Here is a 26,640-nt window from a genome sequence, read left to right on the forward strand (position 1 = left end):
ATCATATTGAATATATATTATATATACAAATAACATAAAATCTTTTTTTTTTCTTTTTATTTTTACTCATAAATTGTAAGGACTACTATAGTGGCATCTCTCTTACATTATATAAATTATTTATTTTGATGGTATTAATGATTTTCTATAATAAAAAAATAAAAAAATAAAAAAAATTTATAAAAAAAAACTAAAATTCATTTACAATTTAGACAATTCGGGCAACTCGGGTTTAGCTCGGGTCGGGCTTGTGCAGACAACCTCGAGTTACAATTCGGGTTTGGGCAAGTCTCAGCACAACTTAGGCTGGGCTTGGACAACCTCCCAACCCGACCGAACCTGCCCGAGTTGCACCTCTACCTTAAGATATGCAAGTAGGTTTTCGATACGAGAGAATAGCACCTGGAAATAGCCCTGCAAAAACTGTAATAATTTCTCACAATCAGAAGATATGTAACCCTTCCACCAAAACCTAATTGAGGATAAAATACATCATCATTATAAAATAGAAAATCTAAAAAGTAAATTCCAGAATATTTCCCAAAAGGAACAAAATCGAAGCATAAATTCATATTGTCCACCTCTCTCTCATTAAACTAACCTGTCCTTGAAAATCAATACTTGTTGCAACCAAAGGAAGTTCCGCTACTTCCTCTCCAAAAATCCGAATAATCCCAGTAGACACAATGGTTGAGCTGCATAATTAGAAATGATGATAATAAGTAACCAATACAGGGTGCAAAAGCTACATAAATCCTTTAGAAATAATCTTACTTGACTAATAATATTGCACAATATATCCCCCCAAATTCTTGATCTCTCACGTTTCTCCTGCAGAAACATTTGAAAGTAATTAGCACATAAAAATTCTAGGTAATACATAGCAATACCCACAAAGATAGTAAGCAACAAACTTGCTGATAAACATAAATGATTGGAAAGAGAATGCTAATGCTTACCTGTAAACCATTTTAGGAATAAGATCAATGCTGGCAGTGCTTGAAACTTCTATTGGGTCAACCCGTTCCTAAAAACAAAAAAAATTTAAAAAAATTAGCAAATAATTATTATTTAAGTGAAAATATTTCTTCTGGGGTAGACACAATGAACCATCAAGTCATATCATGGAAGGTTTAGAAAAACTTCAAAACTACTAAATGGCCCCAAGAAGAACTCAGTGCATAAGTGAAAATCTCAATGGTTGAAATCCATAAATTGACTACCTAAGAAAGAAAGAAGGATATATACTTCTAAAAAGGTGGTGCGTATGTCGAATACCAACACTCATTGCACACTTCCTGACACGTGTCGAATAAACGATCAAACATGTCCATCGTTTAGACACAAATGAAATACATTACAAATTTAAACAAAATAAAAACTCAAACATCTAAGATTAAAAGAAAAACAATGTAATTAATTTAACTTTAGAAATTAGTCTTATGTTTTATTTTATTTTTTATCATTTTTTAATGAACACTTAAAATTTGACAAAGGATACTAAAAGAATGCCACTTACTGCAAAGGGTTGCAGTTATTTTATTTCATTTTTAATTTTTTGATAAGTAAAGAGGACACCAGAAATTAACTACGAAAAACTGGCTTCCATAAAACCATAAACATATAAAAATCGGAATGAAAATAACAAGGGAACAAAACAACCTAAAAGAACAAAAATCAATTCAAAAGTTAGTGCCACTAAATTTGGATTGGTATTGATTCAAAAAGGGAAAAACATATATGATTCAAATTAAGATACATGGCATGCCAAACAACAGTTGCTTCTTCAAGAAAATGGAGTTTACACATTAATGGGCCACATTCTGAAGCTTCAAGTGAGCAATATCAAATTAATTAAATTATAAAGTAGATTCATTCTTTCTCCCTTCAAAATAATCGTAAACTTAATAATGAACCTCAACCGTCACAAAAATATGCCACAACAGCTCGATATGCAAGGGTAAAGCTGCATAGAGGTGTGGCCAGTATTCGTGTCTAGTGAGTGCACAACCTTACCTAGAATCATACTCGATTTTTTTAGCATTTGATAATCGAAAGAAGTAAATATATAAAAATGCTGGTTTCAGGGAAAAAAACAATCTAGACTTTGTCAATGCATGCAACAAGCATTACTCGAGATAAGATAGGTTCTAAGTGGCCTAAAGCTAGAAAAGAGAATAACAAGGTCAAGAAAGTGCAGTCTTTGCAGAAAACATACAATCAATCAGCAAATGAAACGAAAATTAAGAATCAAACAAAACAACAAGAATCCAACAATGTGTCGTCCTTTTGTTGAAATAAATACTTTTAATTGAAGAATTAGGATAATGAATTGTCTTAAAATTATATTTATTTTTATATAGATAATACTGGTTAGAATGGTTCATTCAATAGGCCGCTCAGTTGCTTACTTCTTTTGTGACCTTTTCTTTATTTATTGGTGTAACACAAGAACGCTTCTGACATTAATTTTGAAAATATTCTCAAAATTTATTGACCTACGGGGCCTTTCACACATCATAGAACTTAAAACATTAATTTAGGAAACTTTGACACTAAAACATATTGATCTGAACATATTTGAAGAATCAAATGAATCTTGAAAGAGCAAATGACCAATGAAAAATAGCAATCAACGATTACTCACATGAAAGATCGAAACAGCCTTTGAAAGTAACAGTCTAGTTTCTTTAGAAACCATCTTCCCACTAAGAAGCCTCCATCTTATATCAAGATCAGTAGTACACTTGATACCTCTCTCCTCAATCTTCTTCTTAACAACATCTAGCAAAGATTCTGGCAACTTCTCTTCTCCACTAACTAACAGGTTTTGCAAAGCAGAATGAATCCTACTGCAATCCATGCAACAAAACCAATTCCCAATGGGCAATTCCTGTTACACGAGCGGCAACAACTGTCTATTCAAACATAACTCCATGTGAACTGAATATATTCAGACAAATATATACATACATATATATATAAAGAGAGAGAGAGAGGGAAAGAAATGTTGAAATGAAGAAAAAGAAACGCAATTATATAAACTATTGAAGGTCACCCCATGTGAAAGGGGTGATCCTCATGCTGCAGGCCAATTATTGTTCCAACTCCATGCAAGCAAAGGAGAGAGTCAAGGAAGGATGGCGTGCATGGACTTCCACCACAAGTGAAGTGAAGGTCTAAGCTGGGCACTTCTCCCTTCTCTTCCCGTTGTAGCCATTGTTGACTCTCACCATTAAAGAAGGTAGAAAATGGTGTGAGTTTGTCTCCTCTCCCTCACTCTTTTTGTGTATAAATAGAGACGGGAGGGAGAGGGTGATTTGCATCAGAAATTTGAGAGAGAGCTGTGAGTTGAGTAAGAATTTTTATCTCCTCCTTTGTTTTGTATTTTGCTCCATTTTAGTGAAAAATTCTCATTTTTGTCAGTGGATGTAGGCATTAGGCCGAACCACGTAAATATTGTGTTGTGTGTGAGATAATTTTTCTGGGTGTGTTTGATCCTAACAAAGAGGTATCAGAGCGGGTTTTGTATGTTTTCGGCAAAACAGAGTGTGTTCTCAAAAAATGCCCATTATTGCTCTAATACCAATTCTTAGAGGTCACCCCATGTGAAAGAGGTGATCCTCATGCAGCAGGCCAATTATTGTTCCAACTCCATGCAAGCAAGGGAGAAAGTCAAGGAAGGATGGCGTGCAAGGACTTCCACCAGAAGTGAAGTGAAGGTCTAAGCTAGACACTTCTCCCTTCTCTTCCTGTTGTAGCCATTGTTGACTTTCACCATTAAAGAAGGTAGAAAATGGTGGTGAGTGTGTCTCATCTCCCTCACTCTCTTTGTGTATAAATAGAGACGGGAGGGAGAGCGTGATTTGCATCAGAAATTTGAGAGAGAGCTGTGAGTTGAGCGAGAATTTTTATCTCCTCCTCTGTTTTGTATTTTGCTCCATTTTAGTGAAAAATTCTCATTTCTGTCTGTGGATGTAAGCATTGGGCCGAACCACGTAAATATTGTGTTGTGTGTGAGATAATTTTTCTGGGTGTGTTTGATCCTAAGTGGTATCAGAGCGGGTTTTGTATGTTTTCGGCAAAATAAAGTGTGTTCTTAAAAATGCCAAGAAATCAAAGTGGTAGAAATCCACTTTTGATCAGACAAGGTTGAAGCCCTCGAAGAGACGAGCACAGCGGTGAAAAACGCGTCGAAAACGGAGATCTGACGGCCCCTCACGCGCCACACGAGCTCTGTGACGCCGTTCCCATGCGCGCCAGACAATGTCATCCAAGCCGAGCCGCTAGTCGACGCCGAGCCTCCAGCCAGCGCCGAGCCGCCAAGCCGGAGTCGTTGACCAATCGCGCCGCTGACCAAGCCGCTGACGTCAGCCTGACGCCAGCCGAACCGAAGAACTAATCTGGTGCTTCTTAGGCACTCTAGAAGTCACCAATCTGAACCATTCAACTTGTTTTGGCTTGATCTGAGCCATTTGAAGTCCGGTTTGGGTGATCCAATAGTGCTTTTCAATTATTTGGAATATTTTGGACACATCCGTACAGTCAGATTTTGTAAATCAGCTTTAAAAAATTTATATTTTTTATTTTGGCAATCCGAAGTGCTTTTGCGGCTAATTTGATCAATCTAGACTCAATGGCAAAGTCGATGGAGGAATCCACATCAGTTTCAGGGCTGATGATTTAGTTGAACGCTTCCAATTATGTGATATGGAAGCCGTGGATGGAGGACATCCTGTATTGTAAAGACTTGTTTGACCCTATAGCACTAAAAGGGGTTAAACTAGATGGGAACTGGATAAAAACTAACCAGAAGACTGTCGGTCAAATCAGATAGTGGATTGACCATAGTGTGTTCCACAATGTTGCCCAAGAGACGGACGCCTATGCCCTATGGATGAAAATGGAGGGCATGTACCAGTTCAAGGCCATACGGAACAAAGCCTTGATAATGAGAAGGCTTATAAACCTGAAACTGAAAAGTGGTGTGTCTGTTGTTGAACACACCAGTGAATTCAACAGCCTTGTGAACCAGCTTGCATCAGTCAAAATGGAGTTGGAGGATGAGATGCAAGCATTATTATTACTCAGTTCCTTACCAGACAGCTAGGAGACGTTGGTGGTTTCTCTCAGTAATTCTGTACCTGAAGGGAAACTAACCATGGGAATGGTCATAGACGCCTTATTCAACGAGGAGGCAAGGAAGAGAGAGATGGGAGAAGAGCAGTCCCAGGCCCTTGTCACAGAAAGTAGAGGCAGAGATAGAGAAAGGGGCAGAGGTAGAGGAAGAAGTAAAAGCAGAGGGCGTTCACAATCCAGGCAAGGCAACACGAGGAGGTGCTTTTACTGTGATCAAGAAGATCATGTAATAAGAGATTGCCCAAAGAAAAAGGCGGACAGACAAGCCAAATAGAAGGCTAAGGGACACGGGGGTCCCTCAACTACAGCAGTTGTAGTGAATTCCTCTGATGATGAAGATGCGATGCTTACAGTCTCATCAGAGTTAGAGACACCCGACTGGATTTTGGATTCAGGGTGTACGTTCCACATATGTGCGGATAGGAAGTTTTTCTCCACTTACCGAAGAGTCAGTGGTAGCATTATCCAGATGGCCAACAACACAGTGAACAGAGTTGTCGGCATAAGGACAGTGCAGTTCCTTACTAAGGATAGAAGAAAAGTGGTTTTATCTGAGGTCCGACATGTGCCAAGAGTACAGAGGAATCTAATCTCCCTGAGTATGCTAGATCTAAAAGGAAAATGGTTCTCATCTAGTAGCGGGGTTCTTCATGTACACAGAGGCAATAGAGAAATGTTACAAGGCAAGTTGTGCAACAAACTGTACAGACTGGAATGAGAAGTTTTGACATAGACGAGTGTTGTCAAACGCCAGTCGAAGGGTACAAAGAAAGAACATACACAACCAAAGCGTAGAACTAAGCAAGGCTTTCATCAGGACTGGCGAAAAAGGTACACGGAAATGCAAGGAGGCAGTTCGAAGATGCACAGATCTGAGCCAGTGAAACCAATCTTAAAGGAAGTTCAGAGCAAAAAAATCAAGTCGATAGAGACTGTGCCAGTGAAGAAGAGAGTTTCTTTTGCTCCCGTCTTAGAGACATTTTGCAACCTCTCAAAAGATGCATGGAAGGAAGGGATGCAATCTCGAGTCGCAAAGTGAGCTTTGCACGGCACCCCAATAAGGGGGTGGGAGCACTATGCACGGAGTTGCATAGTGGTAGCTTGTACAGACCGGTGGAAGCTGTCTTGGCAGAAGGGCTAACTGTCAAACATCAATACGAACGTACAAGTGAGACAGAACCGAACATTAGGGATTACAGTACAGACAACAGGTGTATGAGATCGCTGGGAAGTTGGTCTGAAGTGCAGAAAGCAAAGGCTAGTTATTCAGAAATAAGCTCCGAGCAAGGAAAATTGAGGATGTTGATGTGTCAAACTCTGAAGTTTTTTAGTTGCTCCCGTGTTCATCAGGCAAGGAGTTGCATAGCAATACAGGGTATCCCAAGCAAGGGGTGCAGGGTATCCAATCAGGGGGTGCCAGATACCTTGGCAGCAGGTTTTGTTACGGATCACCTCACATGGGCTGAGGGGGTGATTGTTAGAGGTCACCCCATGTGAAAGGGGTGATCCTTATGCTACAGGCCAATTATTGTTCCAACTCCATGCAAGCAAAGGAGAGAGTCAAGGAAGGATGGCGTGCAAGGACTTCCACCACAGGTGAAGTGAAGGTCTAAGCTGGGCACTTCTCTCTTCTCTTCCCGTTGTAGCCATTGTTGACTTTCACCATTAAAGAAGATAAAAAATGGTGGTGAGTTTGTCTCCTCTCCCTCACTCTCTTTGTGTATAAATAGAGATGAGAGGGAGAGGGTGATTGCATCAGAAATTTGAGAGAGAGCTGTGAGTTGAGTGAGAATTTTTATCTCCTCTTTTGTTTTGTATTTTGCTCAATTTTAGTGAAAAATTCTCATTTCTGTCCATGGATGTAGGCATTGGGCCGAACTACGTAAATATTGTGTTGTGTGTGAGATAATTTTTCTGGGTGTGTTTGATCCTAACATAAACTACAAACCTTTAGATCAATTATTTCATACTGTTTCAAACAATCAACGTGATACTCCTTCGCACACTAAAAGCACAAATGCAGCACGCCAAAAAAAAAAACAAAAAAAGAGGAAACACATAGTTTGTTGCGATCACAATCAATTAAGAATCAAAAAGAACATTGAAATTCAAATATGACAAGGCAAAGACAATGACAACAACGAAATACCTGATCACAAAAGATAATTGTCCTAGGACCAAATCCTGATTTTATGAAATCATGGGCCCTGCAAGTATTATCAATTTCAAAAAAATAAATAAATAAGCTCACAAATGTTGAATTGAAATATGAGAAGAAGAAGAAGAAGAAGGCAAGAAGACAAAAGTTGATTGTAGACTTCAGCAAAAAGACTCCATGATAAAGAATGACAATATTCTGCGGCATGCAGATTGATACTGCATCTTAATATTGCATATCACACTAGTGGAGCCCTTAATTTTGATATAAATAGAAGTGAGATGGGACCTAGTACAGCAGCAGCACCATGCTACATACAACAGAGCTTTTGCATACATATTGGTCCATGGAAGTCAAGAATTTCTATGACCAAATTGAAAATTATGTTTCTCTTTAGTGGAACTGGATTCAAGAGCAATCCATTGGAAATGGTTATTCATATTCAATTTATTCTTTTGACATATAGAGAGAGAGAGAGAGAGAGAGAGAGAGAGTAGTGTAAACTATCACGAGACGACTTAATCTTCTTAAGATAGATAACCTGCATAATGCACATCCGCCAACATCAGCCTCAGCAGTTTCAACAATGCAGATGCACCGCTTGGTTATCTCTTCTATAGAATCTGCTTTTGCAATACTTCCAGCTGCCACAACATTTTTTTTTTTTTTGTGCTTTTCAATTTTTTTTTTTTTTTGAAACATGTTCTAGCAATATTTGCTGTACCAAGGATCACTGGTGATACTAGGTAAAGAAAAACATTGAAGGGACTAAATATGAAATGGGTTGGATCCAAGCATTGGGTCGACCCAATCTACTAAAGCCCAAATCCAAGTGGGTCAGATGAACATATGGGCAAGCCAAGTAAGCCCAACTCCATAACCAACAGTCTACCCAAGTATTCAAGCACTTGGGTCCAACTCGCAGTGGAAAGGCCAGTCCAGCCGTGATGCTGGGTTGGGCCGAGTTGCAGGACTTAATCTATAGGCCGAATTGATGGGCCGAACCCATTGTCAGAACTAAAGTGGGCTAAGCCCATACAAAGATATCTGAATATGCCAACCCATCTCTACAAACGGTCTTGTGAAAGACCGAGCCAAGGCACAACGGTACGGAGTTGAGGAAACCTCTCAGAGAAACGTGGAAGCTATGAATACATGCACATGGAGGATGCCACCTTAGTTGGTCCCCTCCCCCTAGAATCACAGAAACGGTTGATCAAGGGAACGTAATCTGTTACAAGCATGGTTACAATGAGTATATGCATACATTGTTAAATACCCAATGGTCCCTTACCTGGAACAATGTTAAAAGAAGCCTAGCAGCACCAAAGCTTCAGGAAACCATCTTGGGCAACAAGCAAAGTTTTCTATATAAGCATCACTCTTCACATTGAAGATATCTGATCTTAACTTGAGCACGACCGAATTTACTCTTTCATTTCTTCTCTCTACACCTAGAGAGAGTCCTTCATCTTCTCCGATCACTCATTCCAACGCCGGAGAGGTTTTTCGGCCAATCCCGGCCAAGAAGCCTTGATGGTGTTCTGTGTTGCAGGTCCTCGGTTCCTGGACAGTCCATTCAGTTGTGGAGCTCTGATTCACTTTTATCTAGTACGGTATTCGGTACGCACAATTGGTGTGGTGAGCGTGGATTCTTCATCTATGAGTTTTGCATCTGATTCTGGCTATGGGAACTGAGGATATTCTACCCTTTGTGTCGACTCCGCCGACGGAGAAGACGAAGGACAAAGGCCTGGCGCTGCCAATAGTTTAGGAGAAGCAGACCAAAAACAATAACCGGACTCCAAACTCTGTTGAGCACCGCCAGCCTTTTGCTAGTGGCTCTTCCCATCATTTCTTGTTGGAGAATATTATAGAGATCATATCATCGATTCCATGGGGATGGAGATACAAGAATTGAAAGCACAACTCAAGAAGATAATGGGCAACCCAATGAAGAAAAAGACCGACATAGAATCTTCTCGTCTGCACTGGAGAAGCCCATCCTTGGAACCACTAGAAAAGATGGTCCCAAGGAATGAGTCTAGGCAACGAAGTCAGCCAATTCCGGTGTAAAGTGAAGCAGCGAGCAGCCAACCCGTGGTTCTCACCGGAGAAGGGCTAAGAGGCAGAGAACGGCCAGCTAGCAGATAAAGTATCCACCTTAGGATCTCCGTACCTAGTTGGTCGAGAAAAGAGAAGATGAACAACGACGGGAATGGGAAATTTAATATCTCGATCACATTGTTCATCAGAGGGAGCACCAAGCACTGAATTGGCTCGTCTCCTCTCCTTTTTCTCCTATATATAGCAATTTCAGACCATGCTGTAAGCACAGTATTGATTCGCGAAGTGGAAAAGGAACAGAGGCTGGTGTATACAGCAAGACTCTCCTAGATACCGAGATACGGTACCTACCATTGGAAAAGCTGGTTTATGCTCTGTTCATTGCCTCAAGAAAGCTATAACATTACTTTCAGGGTCACACCATCAATGTCCTCACTAAATTCCCCCTCAAGCTTGTCTTCGGCGGAGCCGATTTCTCTGGCCGAATAACGAAATAGGCAGTTGAGTTTGGTGAGTTTGATATTCGGTATTAGCCCAGAACAGTAATCAAGGCCCAGGTCTTGGCAGATTTTGTCGCCAAATTTGCACCCGCCCAGAGAACCAAGCATAAGAACTCCAGCTCGATACAAGTACCACGTACCACCGAATTAGGAAAACAATGTGCTTCAGAAGCATGGAAACTCTTCATCGGGCAACATCTAGCAGCTCTACGTTGCCAGATCATCCAATAACCAAGGCTCGGGTTAGGGGTGGTACTCATATCTCCAAAAGGATTCATCTGTCTGAAGCTTGGATGGAAGGCCTCTAACAACGAGGCATAATATGAAGCACTACTGGTAGGATTATGCAATGCTGAACACTTCAGTACAGATCAACTCCTGGTTTTCAATAATTCTCGGTTAGTTGTCAACCAATTCACTAGGGTCTATAAAGCGAAAGATAAAAGAATGACAAAGTATGCAGACAAAGTAAGAGATTCACTTAAGAAATTCCAATCAATACGAGTGGAACCGATCAATTGGGACAAAAATAGCCATGCTGATGCTTTAGCCTGTCTTGGTTCATCAGTGGAAACCAAAAATGCTAGAAAGATTTGGGTCGAGTTTTTGGCAGAACCGAGTATTGCGTCTCCAAATTCGGTCCTTTGTACGAACTTAGGACCGAGTTGGATGGATCTAATACTTAGTTTTCTGAGATCTGGCACTCTCACTGAAGACAAGAAATAGGCAAACAAAACCATCATTAATGGCGTAAAAAAAGTGGCTCGAAAGTGCAAAAGGGAAATAGGTTGGAGAGTTATCCCATGCATCGTGGACCTACTGAACAACGGCACGGCGCTCGACCGGGGAAACTCTCTATTCCTTGACCTACAGAAATCAGGCTATTATTCCTCTGGAAGTCGGTCTTCTAACTATCCGATCAGAACTGTTCGAAGATACAAGTAACGAAGAAGCCATTGCCCAAGCACTGGACATAGCGGAAGGCTGAAAAGAAGCAACACTGATCACACTTGCAACCTATCAGCAGCAGCTTATCAAGGGTTTCAACAAGAAAGTTCTCCCAAGACAATTTACACCTGGTGAATTGGTTTTGGGCAAAGTTATGGATCGCAAAAGGGCGTCTGGCAAAGGAAATTTAGGACCTAACTGAGAGGGGCCTTACAAGGTTACAATCGTTCCTGGAAATAGAGTATACTACCTGGAGGATCTCAAGGGAAAAGCCATACCTCGGCCCTGGAATATAGCAAACCTCAAGAAGTACTACTAGTAGACTATCCCCCCTAAATATCTATCAAAGTGTAACGACATTTGTCTTTTGATCAATGGATGAAGTCTCTCGAGAAAAGTCGCGACTCCGATGGTGACATGCGAAGCAGCTAGGGTTTCGAACCTAGCTCTGATACCATGTAAGATTTCTGAACGAAAACTGTATATTAGATTGAATATTTGATTACAATCAGTCCTTATATTATATAGCCTTAACTCCTAAACCCAAAAAGAAAATACAACCATGCCTCTGATAGGACTTTAATACAATCACGCCTCTAATAGGACTCTGATATGTACAACCACAATCATGCCTAATTTGTTAAATTCGCGATATATTCTCATAGGAGCCACTGTCAGATGACTTTGGAACGGAAATATTCATTGGTGACCTAAAATTACCAAGGTAAAGTATACCAGAATTCAGAATATATTTTATAAATTGGTAAATAAATAAGGAAAAAATTGTATTAAGCTTATTGAAAAAATGTCGAATTTAAATGCTAGCAAACACATGCACATGCAAATGCTAAACTACAAATATAACTCTATTGACCAGTAATATAGTGCTCAATGTCAGTTGTCTCTATTTCAATTCCAATTGAACCAACTGTTACCAAAGCAGGGCTTACTCACACCATCAAAATGAGAATTAAAGTCATATGAAGAAATTTGAATGGATGATGACATAGGCAAAATTGAATCCAGTCCCACTCGTACATTTATGAGCCATGAGCCTATGACATCGTATAGCTAGATGATGTTACTAACCAATTATTGAAACAAAGCAATGGGTGGCAAGCAATTATAAGTGAAGGTCATTCCATGAATACGAATTAAAGTAGTCAATTGCACATTGCAGACTAGAGGCACAACATATCCAACAAAGTAGATTGACAACATGATGTGTAATTTCATCCATTCCTCTATTAACTTTCATGCATTATAAACAATATGAGAAGCATATACTCGGACCATGAAAGGAAAACTTCAGCCTTTGGATTTATAATTTAGTGTTCTCCAATAACAAATTGCTAACCATAATTGTATTATTACAACTGCTTAAGAAACATGGACATGTGACATGATATGAACACAATTCAAATACGCTAACATGTCAATTTTTAGCTAAAAAGAAATGTAGGACACAACACATGGGGGACACACACAAAATATGTGATTTTAGATATTTATTATATGTCATAAATATGAATTCTATTCAAAGTTCATAAAATAAAAAAATAAAAATGAAAATAATAGCAACACAACTTTCTAAAGTTTAAAGGAGGATATAAATCTACATTATTTTTCTTTAGAAAGTCTTGTAGATTGGGCTGAGCTGTGCTGTATTGGGCTTAGTTTGTACATGTATTTGAGATTGGGCCTAGATCAAATTGTGACCCAACACACGTATTCATTTTGCAATCCATCGGGTTTGAATAGCATTAAATACATATTTAATTATATATATTATGCACATGAAAGTTTTGTACCTTTGTAACTCTAGCTCTAATGGCTAAAGTTGATGGCCATTAATGCTAGATTTTATGATAACCTTCATGGTTAAGACCCATTCCCTACAAGTATAAAGGGTCTTTCCCCTCCAACTTAAAAGTATGATATAGAGGTGATTTTTGAGATGGAAAATTTGTGATTTTCTTTATATAAAGTTGGAGATGTGTTTACACTGAAAGAAAAATTTAAAGGTTTTTTTCCTATCTTCTTTTTGCTAGCCCATTCTTTTGGTTCTTGTTAGAAAGAGAGTGATGCCCTTCGTCAGTTCGACAAAACTATATAGGAGGTACTCCTACAACAGCCTCTCAACCATCGTATCCTGGGAGACAAGCGCTGACGTTCTTCTAGCACCCTTCGGTTAGATGACAAATCTATTTTAAGGAAACTGTGTAAACCACATGCTTCGGTTTGCTTCTTTTGTCATTTGTTCTTTCTTTTTTAGAGTTAAATTTACTTCGACAAGTTCTAATATTTATTTATCCATGTTATTTGTCCTATTAGTGATTTTGTTTGTACGAATCCATTATGTAACGTATTTATCCATGTGGGTCTTACAATCATATAAAACATTTGATAAAAATATTAATAAATCTATTGATGTCTCTAGCATTGTTGGTTCAAGATTATGGAACGGAGAAAAGTCTACTCCTGACCATATAAATGTTAGTATTTACAATCATATTAGGAATTCTCATTCTAACTACAAAATGCTACTAAAATTTATACTTTTTTTCAATGAGCAGTATTGCTATTTAAGTTTAAAAATTAGACTTATTTTTTAGACTCAGTGATATGGCACTCTATTAAAATATCTAAGGAAAATTACTTAACAGTTGGATAGTGGAAAAAAAATACACAAACATAGAGGGGTGCAACTCTCACTTGCACCCATAGTTTTCACTTGCACCCCACCACAAAATCACTTGCCCCCCTCATGTTTTGTAATTTTTTTTCTATGCCCCACTGTCAAGTAATTCCCCCACATATATAATCCAACTCTCTCTTATTTATTCTCTAATTATTAACCAGTTATCTTCTAATACATCACCGAGTCTAGAAAAATTAGTCTAAAAAGTGACCTTATATATAATTTTCTTTTTTTTATTTCAACTAATTATCTTCAATTATAGTGTTTATATTCCCTTATAATAGTTGATTTTCTAATAATTTTATAAAATTTAATTTTAAATCCATTCAAACGAACTCTAAAAATAAATCAGTATCTAAATTTCAAAATAGCTAGTTTAACACTAAAAAAGTGACTTGTGTTCATGAACAAAAGTTCAGTTTTCAGCAACGAAACAAAGCTGTGACTAAAAGTTAAAAATTAGTTGAAAAAATGTATCTCAAATGCATTCATCGCGAATGGTATATTTCAGAATTCATTTTCATCATGGAAAACATAATCTATTTATTAATTTAGAAATTTTGAGGAAAAAAAAAAACTCCCCTTGTACCGACATTGGGGCTCCGAATTCTCCCCATATGACATTTCCAAACCATCTAATAATTTTTTAATGTTGAACTGCACTTCTAATTTAAATTTTGAATAATCAAAAACAAAAATAAAAATAAAAAGTGAATAAAATTTAGGAGTGATTTGAAATATTCTAAATAACTGTATTTTTTGACTTTTTATAAATAAATAAAAAATAAAAAAATAAAAAAAATGGGTAGAAAAATAGAGATGAGATGTTGATTGATGTGATTCAAATAAGTGTACGTAAAAAAAAAAAAAAAAACACTTTTTCAGTATGTGCCAAACACCTACTAAGCTTCCACTACATTAATCTATTACCTTTTTCTTTTTTCTTTCACAAAATCTAGAATCCAAACACATTTCAGCATTCACATCTAAGGAAAAGCATGCTTGCTTGTATGCCAACATTTCAGAAGTTTCAAGGAAGCGAAGAAATTACAAAATACATATATTAATACTGTATTTGCTTGAAGGATTTAGAAAGGGATATGAAAAAGAAAAGAGAAAAGGGAAAGGGTATGTAAAATTAGGTCAAATGTTGATAAATTTTATTCATATTTCATCTATATTTTCTTTTTTCTTTTTCCTTTCGAAATCTTTTTCTAAATCTCCCAACTAAATACAATATCAGACAAACATATGTGATGTTACACACAATTAGATCTTGAAGACAATCTTCTTATTATTCACACTAGATAAGATAACAGGAAGAAAAAAAAAAAAAAAAAGCAAATCAAACTCCAATTTTCTGTCGACCCCAAGATCACGAACAAATATTGGGTGCAATGGAGTGTAGTGGTGCCATTTTAAATATCATTACGTATGGTATTTGCTCTTACATAAGGATACTTTTAACTTCTAATATATTGTTATTCAAGAATATCCAACGATATTACTGATACTCTAATACCTTTATTTAAAACCACGAATCACACACCTTTGTAAAAAAAAAAAAAAAAAAAAGAGGCCGAATCACACCATGCGTAGAGATGCATTACATCTATGAGTAAAATTTGCCAAAGGATTGAAGTTGCCCTGTGGGAGAAAGAGGCTCTCTCCTCCGGTAAGAAGCCGACCTGAGCTTGAAGAACACCAATTCAACCACCCTCCATTACCACCACCACCATTGCCGCCGCCCCAAATACACCCTCTTGAGCCGCCATTGATGCCACGGTGGTGGTGGTGGCGGTGGCGGCGGCAGCCTATGGGGTCATGGTTGTGGTGCTAGGACTAAGAGGAACACACGAGAACTTGAATAGTAAGTAGCTAATAAAAGGTTTGATACTTAGTGGGTGGATGTGAATTAAGGGTTATGTGAGAGAACAAATATATATAGAGAAGGAAGTCTAGAGTAAGAATGAGGTTTGGCTCCTTTGCCTCTCTTCTGGGTTCTTTGCAGGATCGCATCTTCCAAAGGAATATGCTGCAACCACCCACACCATTGCTCTCCACACTTGATGACCACACACACATATACCTTTATGCTGTGTTTGGTTGGAGAATTTGGAAAGAGATTTGAAAAGAAAAATGGAAAAGATAGGTTTTCCCTTTCCCTTTCCAAATCCCTCTTTAAATCCTCCAACCAAACACAGTATTAAAGAGTCCTTTGATCCTTTACCTCATTTTTCTTTTGCCTCCCCCCATTAGTTTTTTTTTTTTTTTTTTTTTTTTTTTTTTTTTTTTAATATGGAGCAGGATCTTCTGTTCTAAACAAATAAATATTAAGTGTAACAGTATTACTGTTTAAGTTAATGTTATTCGTTTGAGTTAATGTTATTCGTTAAGAGGGCAATTTTTTCTGCTACGAATATAACTGTGTCCCCACTATGATAATATGAGATTTTTTCACTAATTAGAGATGCAACTTTGTAATATTACTATTATACTTAACATTTACTCATCCCACACACTTGTGCCAAAATAATTGATTTTTAAATTAGTAGTTGCCATATTGTGAAGCACTAATGCTAAAAATATAAAATGAATTACAAAAAGTATATTAAATAATTGAGATTTATTTTAAATGTGAATCCATTATAATTGGGTTTAATTTCAATCACCAATTACATTTTATATGGATCATTTTGGGATTCATTTTGTATTTCTGGCATTACTGTATTATAAAGTGAGGATAGTGTTATGAATTGAAAAATAAAAAATTAGAGATTGGGGATCATTAATAGAAAATTTTGCCTATTTATTTATATCATCTCTTCTTTTTTTTTCCTTTTTTTTTTAACTAAAGCAATTTTTTCATTATTTTAAATTTATGTACTTAAAGTACATAATATTTTAAAATTTTAATGTAGAAAAATGGTATGAACATGAGTTTCATCCCCTCCCACTTGAAGCTTGATTGCGTAATGCATTTTGGGAAGAAGATTCGACTTTGATGTTTCATGTGAGATGAGAAAGTCACCCATTTAATTAATTAAACAATGTGCATTATTGTCTTTTGGTAAGGGAATAAGACATTGTTTGGTACAATAATACCTAATTCTGGTAATTTCAGTATACCTAATTTCCCCATAAATGTTTCAGACCAATTTCCCTTTATGAGGATTTCCTTCAATTCAAGCATAGCATATTCATAGGAGCCACAAATTAATTCAATTAATGTTGGCAATATTTTATTTAAAGGGCACCCATGCTAATCTGTTATGGGTACATAAAATAATGTGATTAGTGTCAAGTAAAACTTTATATCAGATAATATTTAAATTTAATCAATATCGCATTACACATGGTAAGTACTCAATATTATCTTCTAATTAGTCTCTGCCAATAAATAAATAATTTATTTTATGGTGGCAGCTTTAGAAAGAAAAATACAAGCCATATAAAAATTTTACACAAAAAAAATTTATGCAGAATAATGTGAGAATGATATTTTTACGATTATAATATATAATAATGGATTTTTTTTTATTTCTAATAGTGAATATAAATTAGACATGTCATTTTCTATGAAACTTTTTGTATTTAAATTTTGTTTGTATAACATTAATTTTAGGAGAAATCGGTCAAAATTCATTCATAATAAAACTTTAATGCATTAAGAGTACAAAAAAAGTTTTTCTTAAAAAGTCGAACATATACCACTATTACTAAAATATCTTTAATGAGTAATTTAATATTTTAAACTTTAAAATGATATAACTTTGGATCTAAATGTTAGTTTTTAATAAAAACTAATATTTTTGTAATCATCTCACAAATATCTATCAAATAAGATCCAAGTCGACTAAAATTCTTAAATAAAAAAAATTATCGTCAAAATTGACAACAATTCAATCAACAACAATTTGAGTTCCTTCACTACGAATTCACAAACAAATCAACAACAATTTGACAACAATGCACCGTACTTGAAGAAAGCTCTACAAATAACAATCTACAAAATCAACAAATTAATCAAAAAAACACTCGCAAAAAATTCAACATACTTGAAGAAAACTCCATAAACTCAGATAGTGATGGAATGAATCTCTAAAACTCGATTAATACTCTCAAAAAAGAAGACTATGGACAAATTCTTTGCGTGAAGAAAGCTGAATCGTGAATCGTATCCCTTCATGTAAATCGCGATCTCAGTTTGGGAAGTAATTACTTTTCGCTTGAATCATGTATATAAATCTAATTCAAAATCTCTGAGATATATATCAAGTGCAAGATTGTCCAAAAAAAAGAGAAAAAATATTAGTCTATCTTTCATGAAAAAAGCGCTTGTTACTCCGGAGATTTAGGAAGTAAAATATTTTGGCATGTCTTTTACACATTAAAATGTTGGGCTTAGGGAATTTGGACTAAATTTCTCTCTTCTTCTTTTTTTTTTTTTTGGGGGGGGTGGTGGTTGGTTGCTAAGCATGGGCTGCTGTGTAACGTTTTGGACCATTTTCCCGGGGCTTCAAAATTATTCGGCCCAATTTTTTTTGGACAAACGGCCCAATTGATTGAAGATATTCCGTTATATATTCGCATTGTGTTTGTTTAAACTTGGTTTGACTGTGGCATAAAAATTAATTATTAATTAAAAAAGCTTATTTTGTTTATAAAAAAAAAAAAAATCACTCACTTGATAAATTTATTTTTTGTGAAAAAAAAACGCACTTTAGTCATTATAAAAAATCATTAAAATCGTATAAAAAAAATTAAAAATGTGCCAAATAAATTAATATTTTTAAAAGTACATTTTTAACCAATAAACCAACTAATAATCTCAAAAGAAATTTGCAACCATAACAAGGCAAAACTTATTCAAATTTGGAAATTTTTATAGTTATTGGAATATTCCATTTTATATTTTTGATAGGCAAGGGTACATGCTTTAGTTTTGATTGTTGATCTTTGTAACTGAGGTATGCCCCTCTTCATTCTTAGCTTGTGTTTTAATTTATTTATTTTTTAATTATCTGAAATATAACAAAAATAAGTTTAAAAAAAGTCATCATTTTTATATCTTTTTCATTTTTATGCAAAAATAACTTTTAAAAATTTTAAAAACAACCTTTTAGTATTTTCTAAAAAGTGGGTTGCTGTTAGAATTACTTCTGTTATTTTGTTTTTTGTTTTTTTTTTTTTTTTGAAAAAAAAAAAAATTGAAAACAGTTTACCAAATAAATTCGTTTTCTGTTTTCATTTTGTGGAGAATAATTGAATTAGCCATGGGACCATATTAATTAAAAAGAGCAAAGATACCAAAAACGTGCAAATTCTATCAAATTAGCTAAATACTAAATGAGCATAAGGATATATTCTTGGAAGGATATTTATTTCAAACTTTTTTATTATTATTATTATATACTTGGGTGGCTTCCAGGTGCTCCGACATGCAATTAAAAGATCTGTGCAACTGAAATACAACTGAATTTGAAAAATCTAAAAACTCCGACATATGTATTTGTGACTATATATTAATTTTTATCAGTAAATAATAATTCTAATCAAACAATCAAAAACGTATCGACACAATGATTTAACGTGAAAAAATTATAATTAGAGCGCCTCTAATTGTGATAACAAAAATCATGGGTTAAAGCCATAAAGCAATTCACTAAGAAGACAAAAAGGAATTACACAAGTGTACTTTCAATTACCTAGCGAATCTACGCCCAAATTGAACCAACCCCAATGTGCCTCTTCCACCACCATCTTCACTTCAGAATTGTCTTGTCCAATGTTAAATCCATAACGCCGATGTTGAATCCACAACGACGAGCCACTTTGAAATCCACCAAAACTTCAAGTCCAAATTCTACGGAATCCACCGAAGAACAACTCTCTCTTTTTTGAATAAAACAAAATAAACAAACCTTTTGATGAAATCCACTCAATTCATGATATAAACACTCACAGTTATCAAAGGAAACAAGCAAAGAAACTCCAGATGAAAACCCTAATACCCAAAAAGAATATCTGGAAGTTGTATCCTAGAAATTGAATTAATCACAGATTTATAGAAAACAGAATCACGATTTCCGCTCGAGCGCAGGAATGGACGCTTGAGCGATTTGACTAAAATGCGTGTTTCAGAATAAAGATCTACGCTCGAGCACAGGAAAGGCTGCTCAAGCACAAAAATACAACTCTCAGTACTTTTGCAGGCAAGTGAAACTTATAAAATTATAGCATCTTCGCTCGAGCGATCAAACAGCTTCGACTACAATTTTGCTTTTTTCTTCAGGGGTACTGCAAAGTGACAAATATGATAGGATTAAGATCACAAACTCTTCTGCATAATTACAATTCTGGTTGGATTCGCATCTAAATACTCAAAACCTCAATAAAATAAAAAATCAAATAAAATTACAATTAAAAAGAATTTTGTCAGACTAAATTGTCAATTACAAAAACCTAACAAATTTGAATGTCATTTTCACAATGAGAGAGGGTCACATGATGATACGGACTAGCAACTCTTTTCAAGAAAAGAATCATCAATGTAATATCCTTTCCTCTAAATTAATTAAACCTAGGTTTTGTGAAAGTAGGTTTTGTTTGGGTTAAGAATTTATACACTTAATCAGAATTAATTATGCCTCTAAATTATCCTTTTCTCAATGTGAAACTAGGTTTTGTTTCGGTTAAGAATTTATACACTTAATCAGAATTAGTCAAATACAAAATACAAATAGGAATAATGATAAATAAATAAATGATAAATTAAACACACAAGAAGAGCACAGATATTTACGTATTTCATCCCAAATGAGGATTACGTCCACAATTTGTGTGATTTTTATTATGATAAGAGAATTACAATATACAAAAATAATTATCTCCTCCTCAACTATTTCATTCACTCTTTTTTCTTCATATTCTTCCTTTTATTATTTGTATCAAACATTTCATTCTTTAAAATTTTAAAATTTATCAAAAAACTTTCCGCCTATAACTTCACTCTTTCCTTGAATCTAATTGTTCATGAACCAGCCTTCTACCTCTATATTTCTCCTGAGCATGACAATTTTAATCAATTTGAAATTGAGAATAGCATAACACGACTTCAAATTTGATTAAAGGTTCTACTTTTATATAATAGTATAAATAATTTAACATGGTAACTTCCATCTAATATTTATAAAGCAGACGCAAGAATTTTGATTAAAAGCATGTCTTGCATATGATTGATTATTGTCACCATCATATTCTGCTGATTCAATAATATGTTAATTCTGATTATCAATCAATGGGTGCTTTTGGAACACCTTGGAGGCAAAGCAAGAATCACCAAAGAAATAGTGTTTCCACTTCAAAAGTTTCATGAGATGATTGCTTGGCATCTAATTTAAGCCCTTCCCTTTTTTCTGTCTGCAAGCTAAGTATATATTCATATCCAGTTTCAGCTCTGCATATCTGTTTTGTTGATTGAGAGAGTACCCTCCTAGGACTTTTCAAATCAAATGTCCCTAAAACAAATAAAAGAAAGTGTTTTGATTAACTACATTTAGTACTGCTAGACTTTCACCAAAATCTCACTTTAGTTCTTCTACGTTTAATAGAGATAGTCAACCTCTTACACTTTAAGTCAAGTTGCAATGTCACATTTCTAATTCACATTTGGTGTTAATAATGTTGACAAATGTCTAAAATTTTGAATTTCTCAGGTGTCTTGAATGCAAAATTTTTTAAGACATTTGCCAATATATGAGAAGTGGAACCTGAATTTCTCAAATGTTTTGAGTTTCATGCAAGAAATCAGCTATACAAAAATTATTCAAATAATAATAATAATAATAATAATAATAAAGCAATTGGAAAGATAAAGAAAGGAATATAGAAAAGTGACATTAAATTTTTTTCACATATTACTAAAATATAGGCACCAACGCAAAAATTTTATGTAGAAGCACAAAGTGTAGCTTCTCAATACAAACATTCTCTCACCTTTTATCCTGTATAAAACAACGGAGATTTCAAACCCTAGGCTCAGCATTGCATACCATCCATCAATCTCTCTACAATGGCCAATCCAAGACCATACACTGCCCAACCAAGACAATCAAAGCTAGTGAGAACCATTTGCATGGTCTTGATAGCCCTAATTGTCCTCATAGGCCTTACTGTGCTCATCATTTGGCTCTCTCTCAAGCCCAAAAAACCCAGGTACAGCATCGAAAACGCTTCGATCAGCAACCTCAACATAGCCAACAACCACCTTAATGGCACATTCAACTTTGTGATAAGCGCATTCAATCCCAACAGCAAAGTCTCAATCTATTACGACAAAGTGGAAGTGTATGTGTTCTACGACAAAGACAAGTTGGCGGCCAGCGCTGGCCAACCTTTTTTTCAGCCTCATAGGTATGAGACTCATTTGGATGAAAAACTTGTGGCTCAAAATGTGACATTGACTGGGAAGGTGGCGAAAGACTTGGGGCTTGAGAAGGCGGCAGGGAATGTGGAATTGGATGTTCAGATGAAGGCGAAGGTGAGGTTTAAGTATGGATCGTGGAAGACAGGACATCGGAGATTGAGGGTTTTCTGTTCACCTGTTTTTGTGCAGTCATCCAAGAAGAATTCACAGACGACTGACTGTCACGTTTCACTATAAGCTGCTGCAGAGAGTGCAGTTGTGTTTGCTTGGATTTCTTATGAGGATTTTATTCTATTAATTTGATGATTCTTGTGATATTTTCTTTTCTTAAATTTTTTTTTTCTTTTTGGAATCGAATGTTTGATGATCATTGTTGTGTTTAGTGTTTCCCTATACTTTGTAATATATTTGTTTGATGGAAAATTGAGTTCCAGATTGATAGTCCAATTCTGATATAGTTCATATATTGATTCCTAGTGAGTGCGGACTAACATGTAAAAAGATTTAAAAGACCGCATCTATGTTTTACACCATGTAATAAATGTCTAGTAATTTCAAACAAACATTTTTTTTTTTGATCGGCAATTTCAAACAAACATGTGATAGAATAATATAGAATTGTACTATCCCCTCCCAATCCAAAAGTATTTCAAACATGGGATATGATACAAAATCCTAAAGAATTGGTATCTTCAATTCAAGCAATGTATATAGACCTCATGATGTAAATTCTACAATTATGTGAATGTTTTTATTTTTTTTTTTTAATTTTTGGTCCAATGAAGAAAGCTGCTTTTATGAAATTCGGATAATTGAGAAATTTTTGTAATCAATGGAACAATATTTCCTAGGTTAGAGCTCTCTCTTTATGTGATTGGCCACAATAATACTAGAAATAAAAAAATCATAAACAAAAAGCTTTTATTATCAGTCCAGCTTGTCTCCAGTTGGAGATCAAGACTAGACCGTCCAATTTGGTCCGTAGGTTCATTTTTTGGCCTCATTTTGATAATTTGAATCATTCAATATGTAAAATTCGCCAAGTATTATATCTTTGTAGATAATTACGTTAATCAGATATCGACAACTATTTAATCCGATCAGTTTTGTATTAAAAAAAAAATGAACGGCAAAAAAATAAACGGCTAACAGAAATCTGATCCGATTAAATAGCTATTGATATTTGATCAACATAATTTTTTACAAGAATATAATACTTGACTATACAATGAACGATTTAAATTATCAAAAAGGAGTCCAAAAATGGGCCCACGGTCTAGTCTGGACGGTCCAGTCTTGATCTCCAATTGAAGATCAGCTAGACCCTTTATTATGGTCTCGTTTGGGAAATGGCTATTTTAAAGGCTTTTTGGCTATTTTAGTAGGCTATTTTAGTTTTTATGTTTGGGAAGATGAGATGGATTTTTATTTGAGTTGTTGTATTGAAGAGTGTGTTGAAATGATGTTTGAAGTTAAAATGACAAATTTATCCCTAAAATTTTTTAAATTGATGTGAAGGGGCAAAAATGTAATTTCCCAAGTGATGTAGAAATTTGACACTTTGACAGTGTAGGCTGACCCTACACTATCACGGCAGCTGAGGCTATTTTTTTATTTTTTATTTTTTAATAAAAAGGATTGCTACCGTAGGCTTTTTGACTTATTTCCATTTTAAGGCTATAATAACCCCAACTTATGCTTCCCAAACAGCGCCATATATCTTTGAATTTGTATAAACAGAGATACATGCATAGACATTTGTATCGTATATTTGACATGTATATATTTATGTATAGATATGTCACTGATAGATAAAGTAATATAAAAAATAAAATAAAAAAATTATGTGGTGTGAGGTTTTTGGATTAATGGAGAGGAAAATTCCTAATTTAGAAATTAAAAATTCCCAAGTGAAAATTAAAATCTTAATTTTTTAACTTAAAACCTGAAAATCAAACCTGGGTGGTGGGTGTAGAAGTGAGAGGTGCGAGAACTTTAGCGGGGTTGTCTTCTCCCTCTCTCTGATTTATTCTGCCTCATTCTTTCGCTCTCTCTCTTTCTGCCCTTTTTTTTTGGGGGAGAGGGACAAATTACTTGTAAATCCTCTTTAAAAATTGTGCACTCTGTCTAATTTCAAAATCTTTTGGTAGACTAAAAAATTCTGCGCATCTTCCTTCTTCTCTTTATTTCTCTTTCTGATATTCGGCAACCGGCAACTACGTTTTTCTTCTTTTTCTTTTTTTTTTTATGATATATAATCACGAGTAATTGACGATTACCATCAATTGAGATTCACCGACAACAACTAACTACCGACTCATTACCTTACCCTCACAGACAGTGAAACAAATGAGTTTTCGAATAGGAAAATGAGTAGATTTACATCAAATCCTGCTAGATATAAATCAAAAATATTTGTCGGAGTACAATCCTCTCTCGATATCGTCTCTCTCCTTTAATCTATCAGTTTTTTTACTTTTTCTCTGCTATACACTTCTCTTTTCCTATTTTAATAAAAAAAAATCAAATTTTGAACAAGTTATTTTGAGTTTTAATTACAGGCGATAAAAATTATAAAAAAATTTCAATTTTTTTGGTACTGAAATCAATCATACTTTAAAACTGTAAAATTTGATAGTTTCATAACATGCTTTTACTGTAAAATTTTACAGTTTCATAACATTTTTTTATAGTTTGATTAATAAGGATACTCAGGTCTCGTTTAGTAAGTGCCTCTTTTAGTCAAAAGTTACTAAAAAAAATCAAAAAGCAACTACCCATACCAAAAAGTCAAAAATTTCATTTTCTCTCTACTTTTTGCACATCTTTTCGTAAAAAGTCAAAAAGTTATCCTAAACATTCTATTTTTTTTTTTACATCACATTTTAGCTAAAAAGTCAAAAAGTTATTAAAAAAGTCTGTTCCCAAACGAGGCCTCAGTTTCAAAATTTGCTTTTCAAGTTAATCAATATTAGAGATTATTTGCTTAAACTTTACAAAAATTAAAAAATAATATATATTTTTTCTCATTATCGCTATTTGTTACTCTTTTTTTTTGTGTGTGTCAATTTATCAATATTTAGCACATTTTATTATTTTTTTGCTCTAATTTTTTTATTTATTCTTTTTTTTCTTCTAGCAATATTCTTGACATTCCGGCAAGTCTCTGACAATATTTTTAACGTCCAATGAACGTTCTCAATATTCTAGCGACTTCCAATGATGTTTAAAACATTATGTCGATACTTCGGTTGGCTTCTCAGTGATGTTGAACATTCCAGTAAGCCTCGGTAGTGGAATGTAACAGTATCTTTAATATATTTTTTTAAAAAGAATTTTTTGGTAACAATTAAAATATGTAGAATAAATTAATATAAATATTTTATTTTGAAATTAAATAAGTTTTGAATTTTGTATATATGACCTACCACTAATTGCGGCTTCTTTTTTTTTTTTTTTTTTATGTCCTTTCCAGTCGGCAAAACGACATCCGAAATAGCCCAGCCCCGGGCTACCAAAAGACCAAACGGGTCCATTGCCTGTAAAAGGGCTTCATCACTAATTTGTGGCCAATTATAAGTCAAATTGATCAAAATTAATTACAGAAACATGGGTATAACTGTCCTTGTGCAAAAAAAAAAAAAAAAAAAAAAACTATAAAAACAATTACACTGAATTGTAATTATTTTTTAATTTACCTATAATGACATGTAAGTTACATATCAACTTCTGATTTATCATAAAATTTATCATGTACGGTCAAACTACCTTATTATCGTGAGTGAAAGAGCATTTTCCTATTTCCATCTTATTGGCTGTTAAAAAAAATTTAAAAATTATCATTTTATTAAAGCTCATATTTTGAAATTTTATACTTCAAATTTTTTACATAAGTTAATAATTATGAGTATTTTAGAAATTGAAAATTTTGTGACACCTTTCGGTTTGGGCTATTGCTGCAAGTAGCTTAGATTACTGGCCCATCATTATAAAATCCCAAGTTTGATAAGTGTTGGCTGTATATTTTGTATAAGTCAATTACAGTTCAACACGTGGCAAGATGAGGGCAATACGGAAAGACAATTCAAATCTTCAATCGTAATCATACATGTGGCAATCAGTATTGGTTATTGTAGATTTGCGTAGCACTGAATCAGTGAAGAGATGCAAGATGACGTGGCCTTAACGGTTACTCATATATTTAAATTCAAAATTAGGAGGGAAGCCTAACTGCAGATATGGCATAGTGGAACTAACTATGAGGAAACATGACCAACGATCATGAAGGGATGGTTCAACAGTTAGAAATTCATTTTGACGGTTGTCATTGAGAAGTATAAATAGCAGAGAAGGCCCCAAAAAAAGCCCAGACTCATATCCAAAAAATCAGTTTTATCTACTTTATTTTCCTTTCAGTTTTTACATTTCTTGTTCTTTACATTTCTATACTTCAAATTCCAGCACTGCACTTCGTTCATAGAAGTAGTTTCAAGTAGTTTGTTGCTGTAAACCTCTACGAGGCTGATTTGGATCATTGTAAGTCTTCCAGTTTACTTAATGAAATGCTACAATTGTTTTTCATTTAATCATTGTTTGCTTAATTCTCCTAAACAAAGCCACCAGTAAAAGTTTTCTTTATTGAGGCTGAAAGAACTAAAACACAATCGTCTGATAATTGGTTAGCAATTAATATTCTGTA

General features: G+C 34.8%; 2 protein-coding genes across 2 annotated transcripts; one reads left to right on the top strand and one right to left on the bottom strand.

The window, feature by feature from the left end:
• Nucleotides 1–442: 442 nt before the first annotated feature.
• On the bottom strand, nucleotides 443–7,521 carry LOC114301230 (increased DNA methylation 1-like). Its single transcript, XM_082897055.1, has 8 exons — nucleotides 7,517–7,521; nucleotides 7,289–7,346; nucleotides 7,088–7,144; nucleotides 2,648–2,893; nucleotides 960–1,027; nucleotides 775–831; nucleotides 602–695; nucleotides 443–472 (listed from the first exon to the last, which is right to left on the bottom strand). Exons 1-8 carry the CDS (start codon nucleotides 7,519–7,521, stop codon nucleotides 443–445), a joined length of 615 nt encoding a protein of 204 aa, XP_082753181.1.
• A 13,947-nt stretch (nucleotides 7,522–21,468) lies between these two features.
• Nucleotides 21,469–22,385, top strand: LOC114301218 (Late embryogenesis abundant (LEA) hydroxyproline-rich glycoprotein family). Its single transcript, XM_028246149.2, has one exon. It carries the CDS (start codon nucleotides 21,588–21,590, stop codon nucleotides 22,176–22,178), a length of 591 nt encoding a protein of 196 aa, XP_028101950.2. The 5' UTR covers nucleotides 21,469–21,587; the 3' UTR covers nucleotides 22,179–22,385.
• Nucleotides 22,386–26,640: the final 4,255 nt, after the last annotated feature.

The sequence above is a fragment of the Camellia sinensis genome, chromosome 12 (assembly GCF_055761805.1).
Source record: "Camellia sinensis isolate YWXY chromosome 12, ASM5576180v1, whole genome shotgun sequence".
In the NCBI taxonomy this organism is placed as follows: domain Eukaryota; kingdom Viridiplantae; phylum Streptophyta; class Magnoliopsida; order Ericales; family Theaceae; genus Camellia; species Camellia sinensis.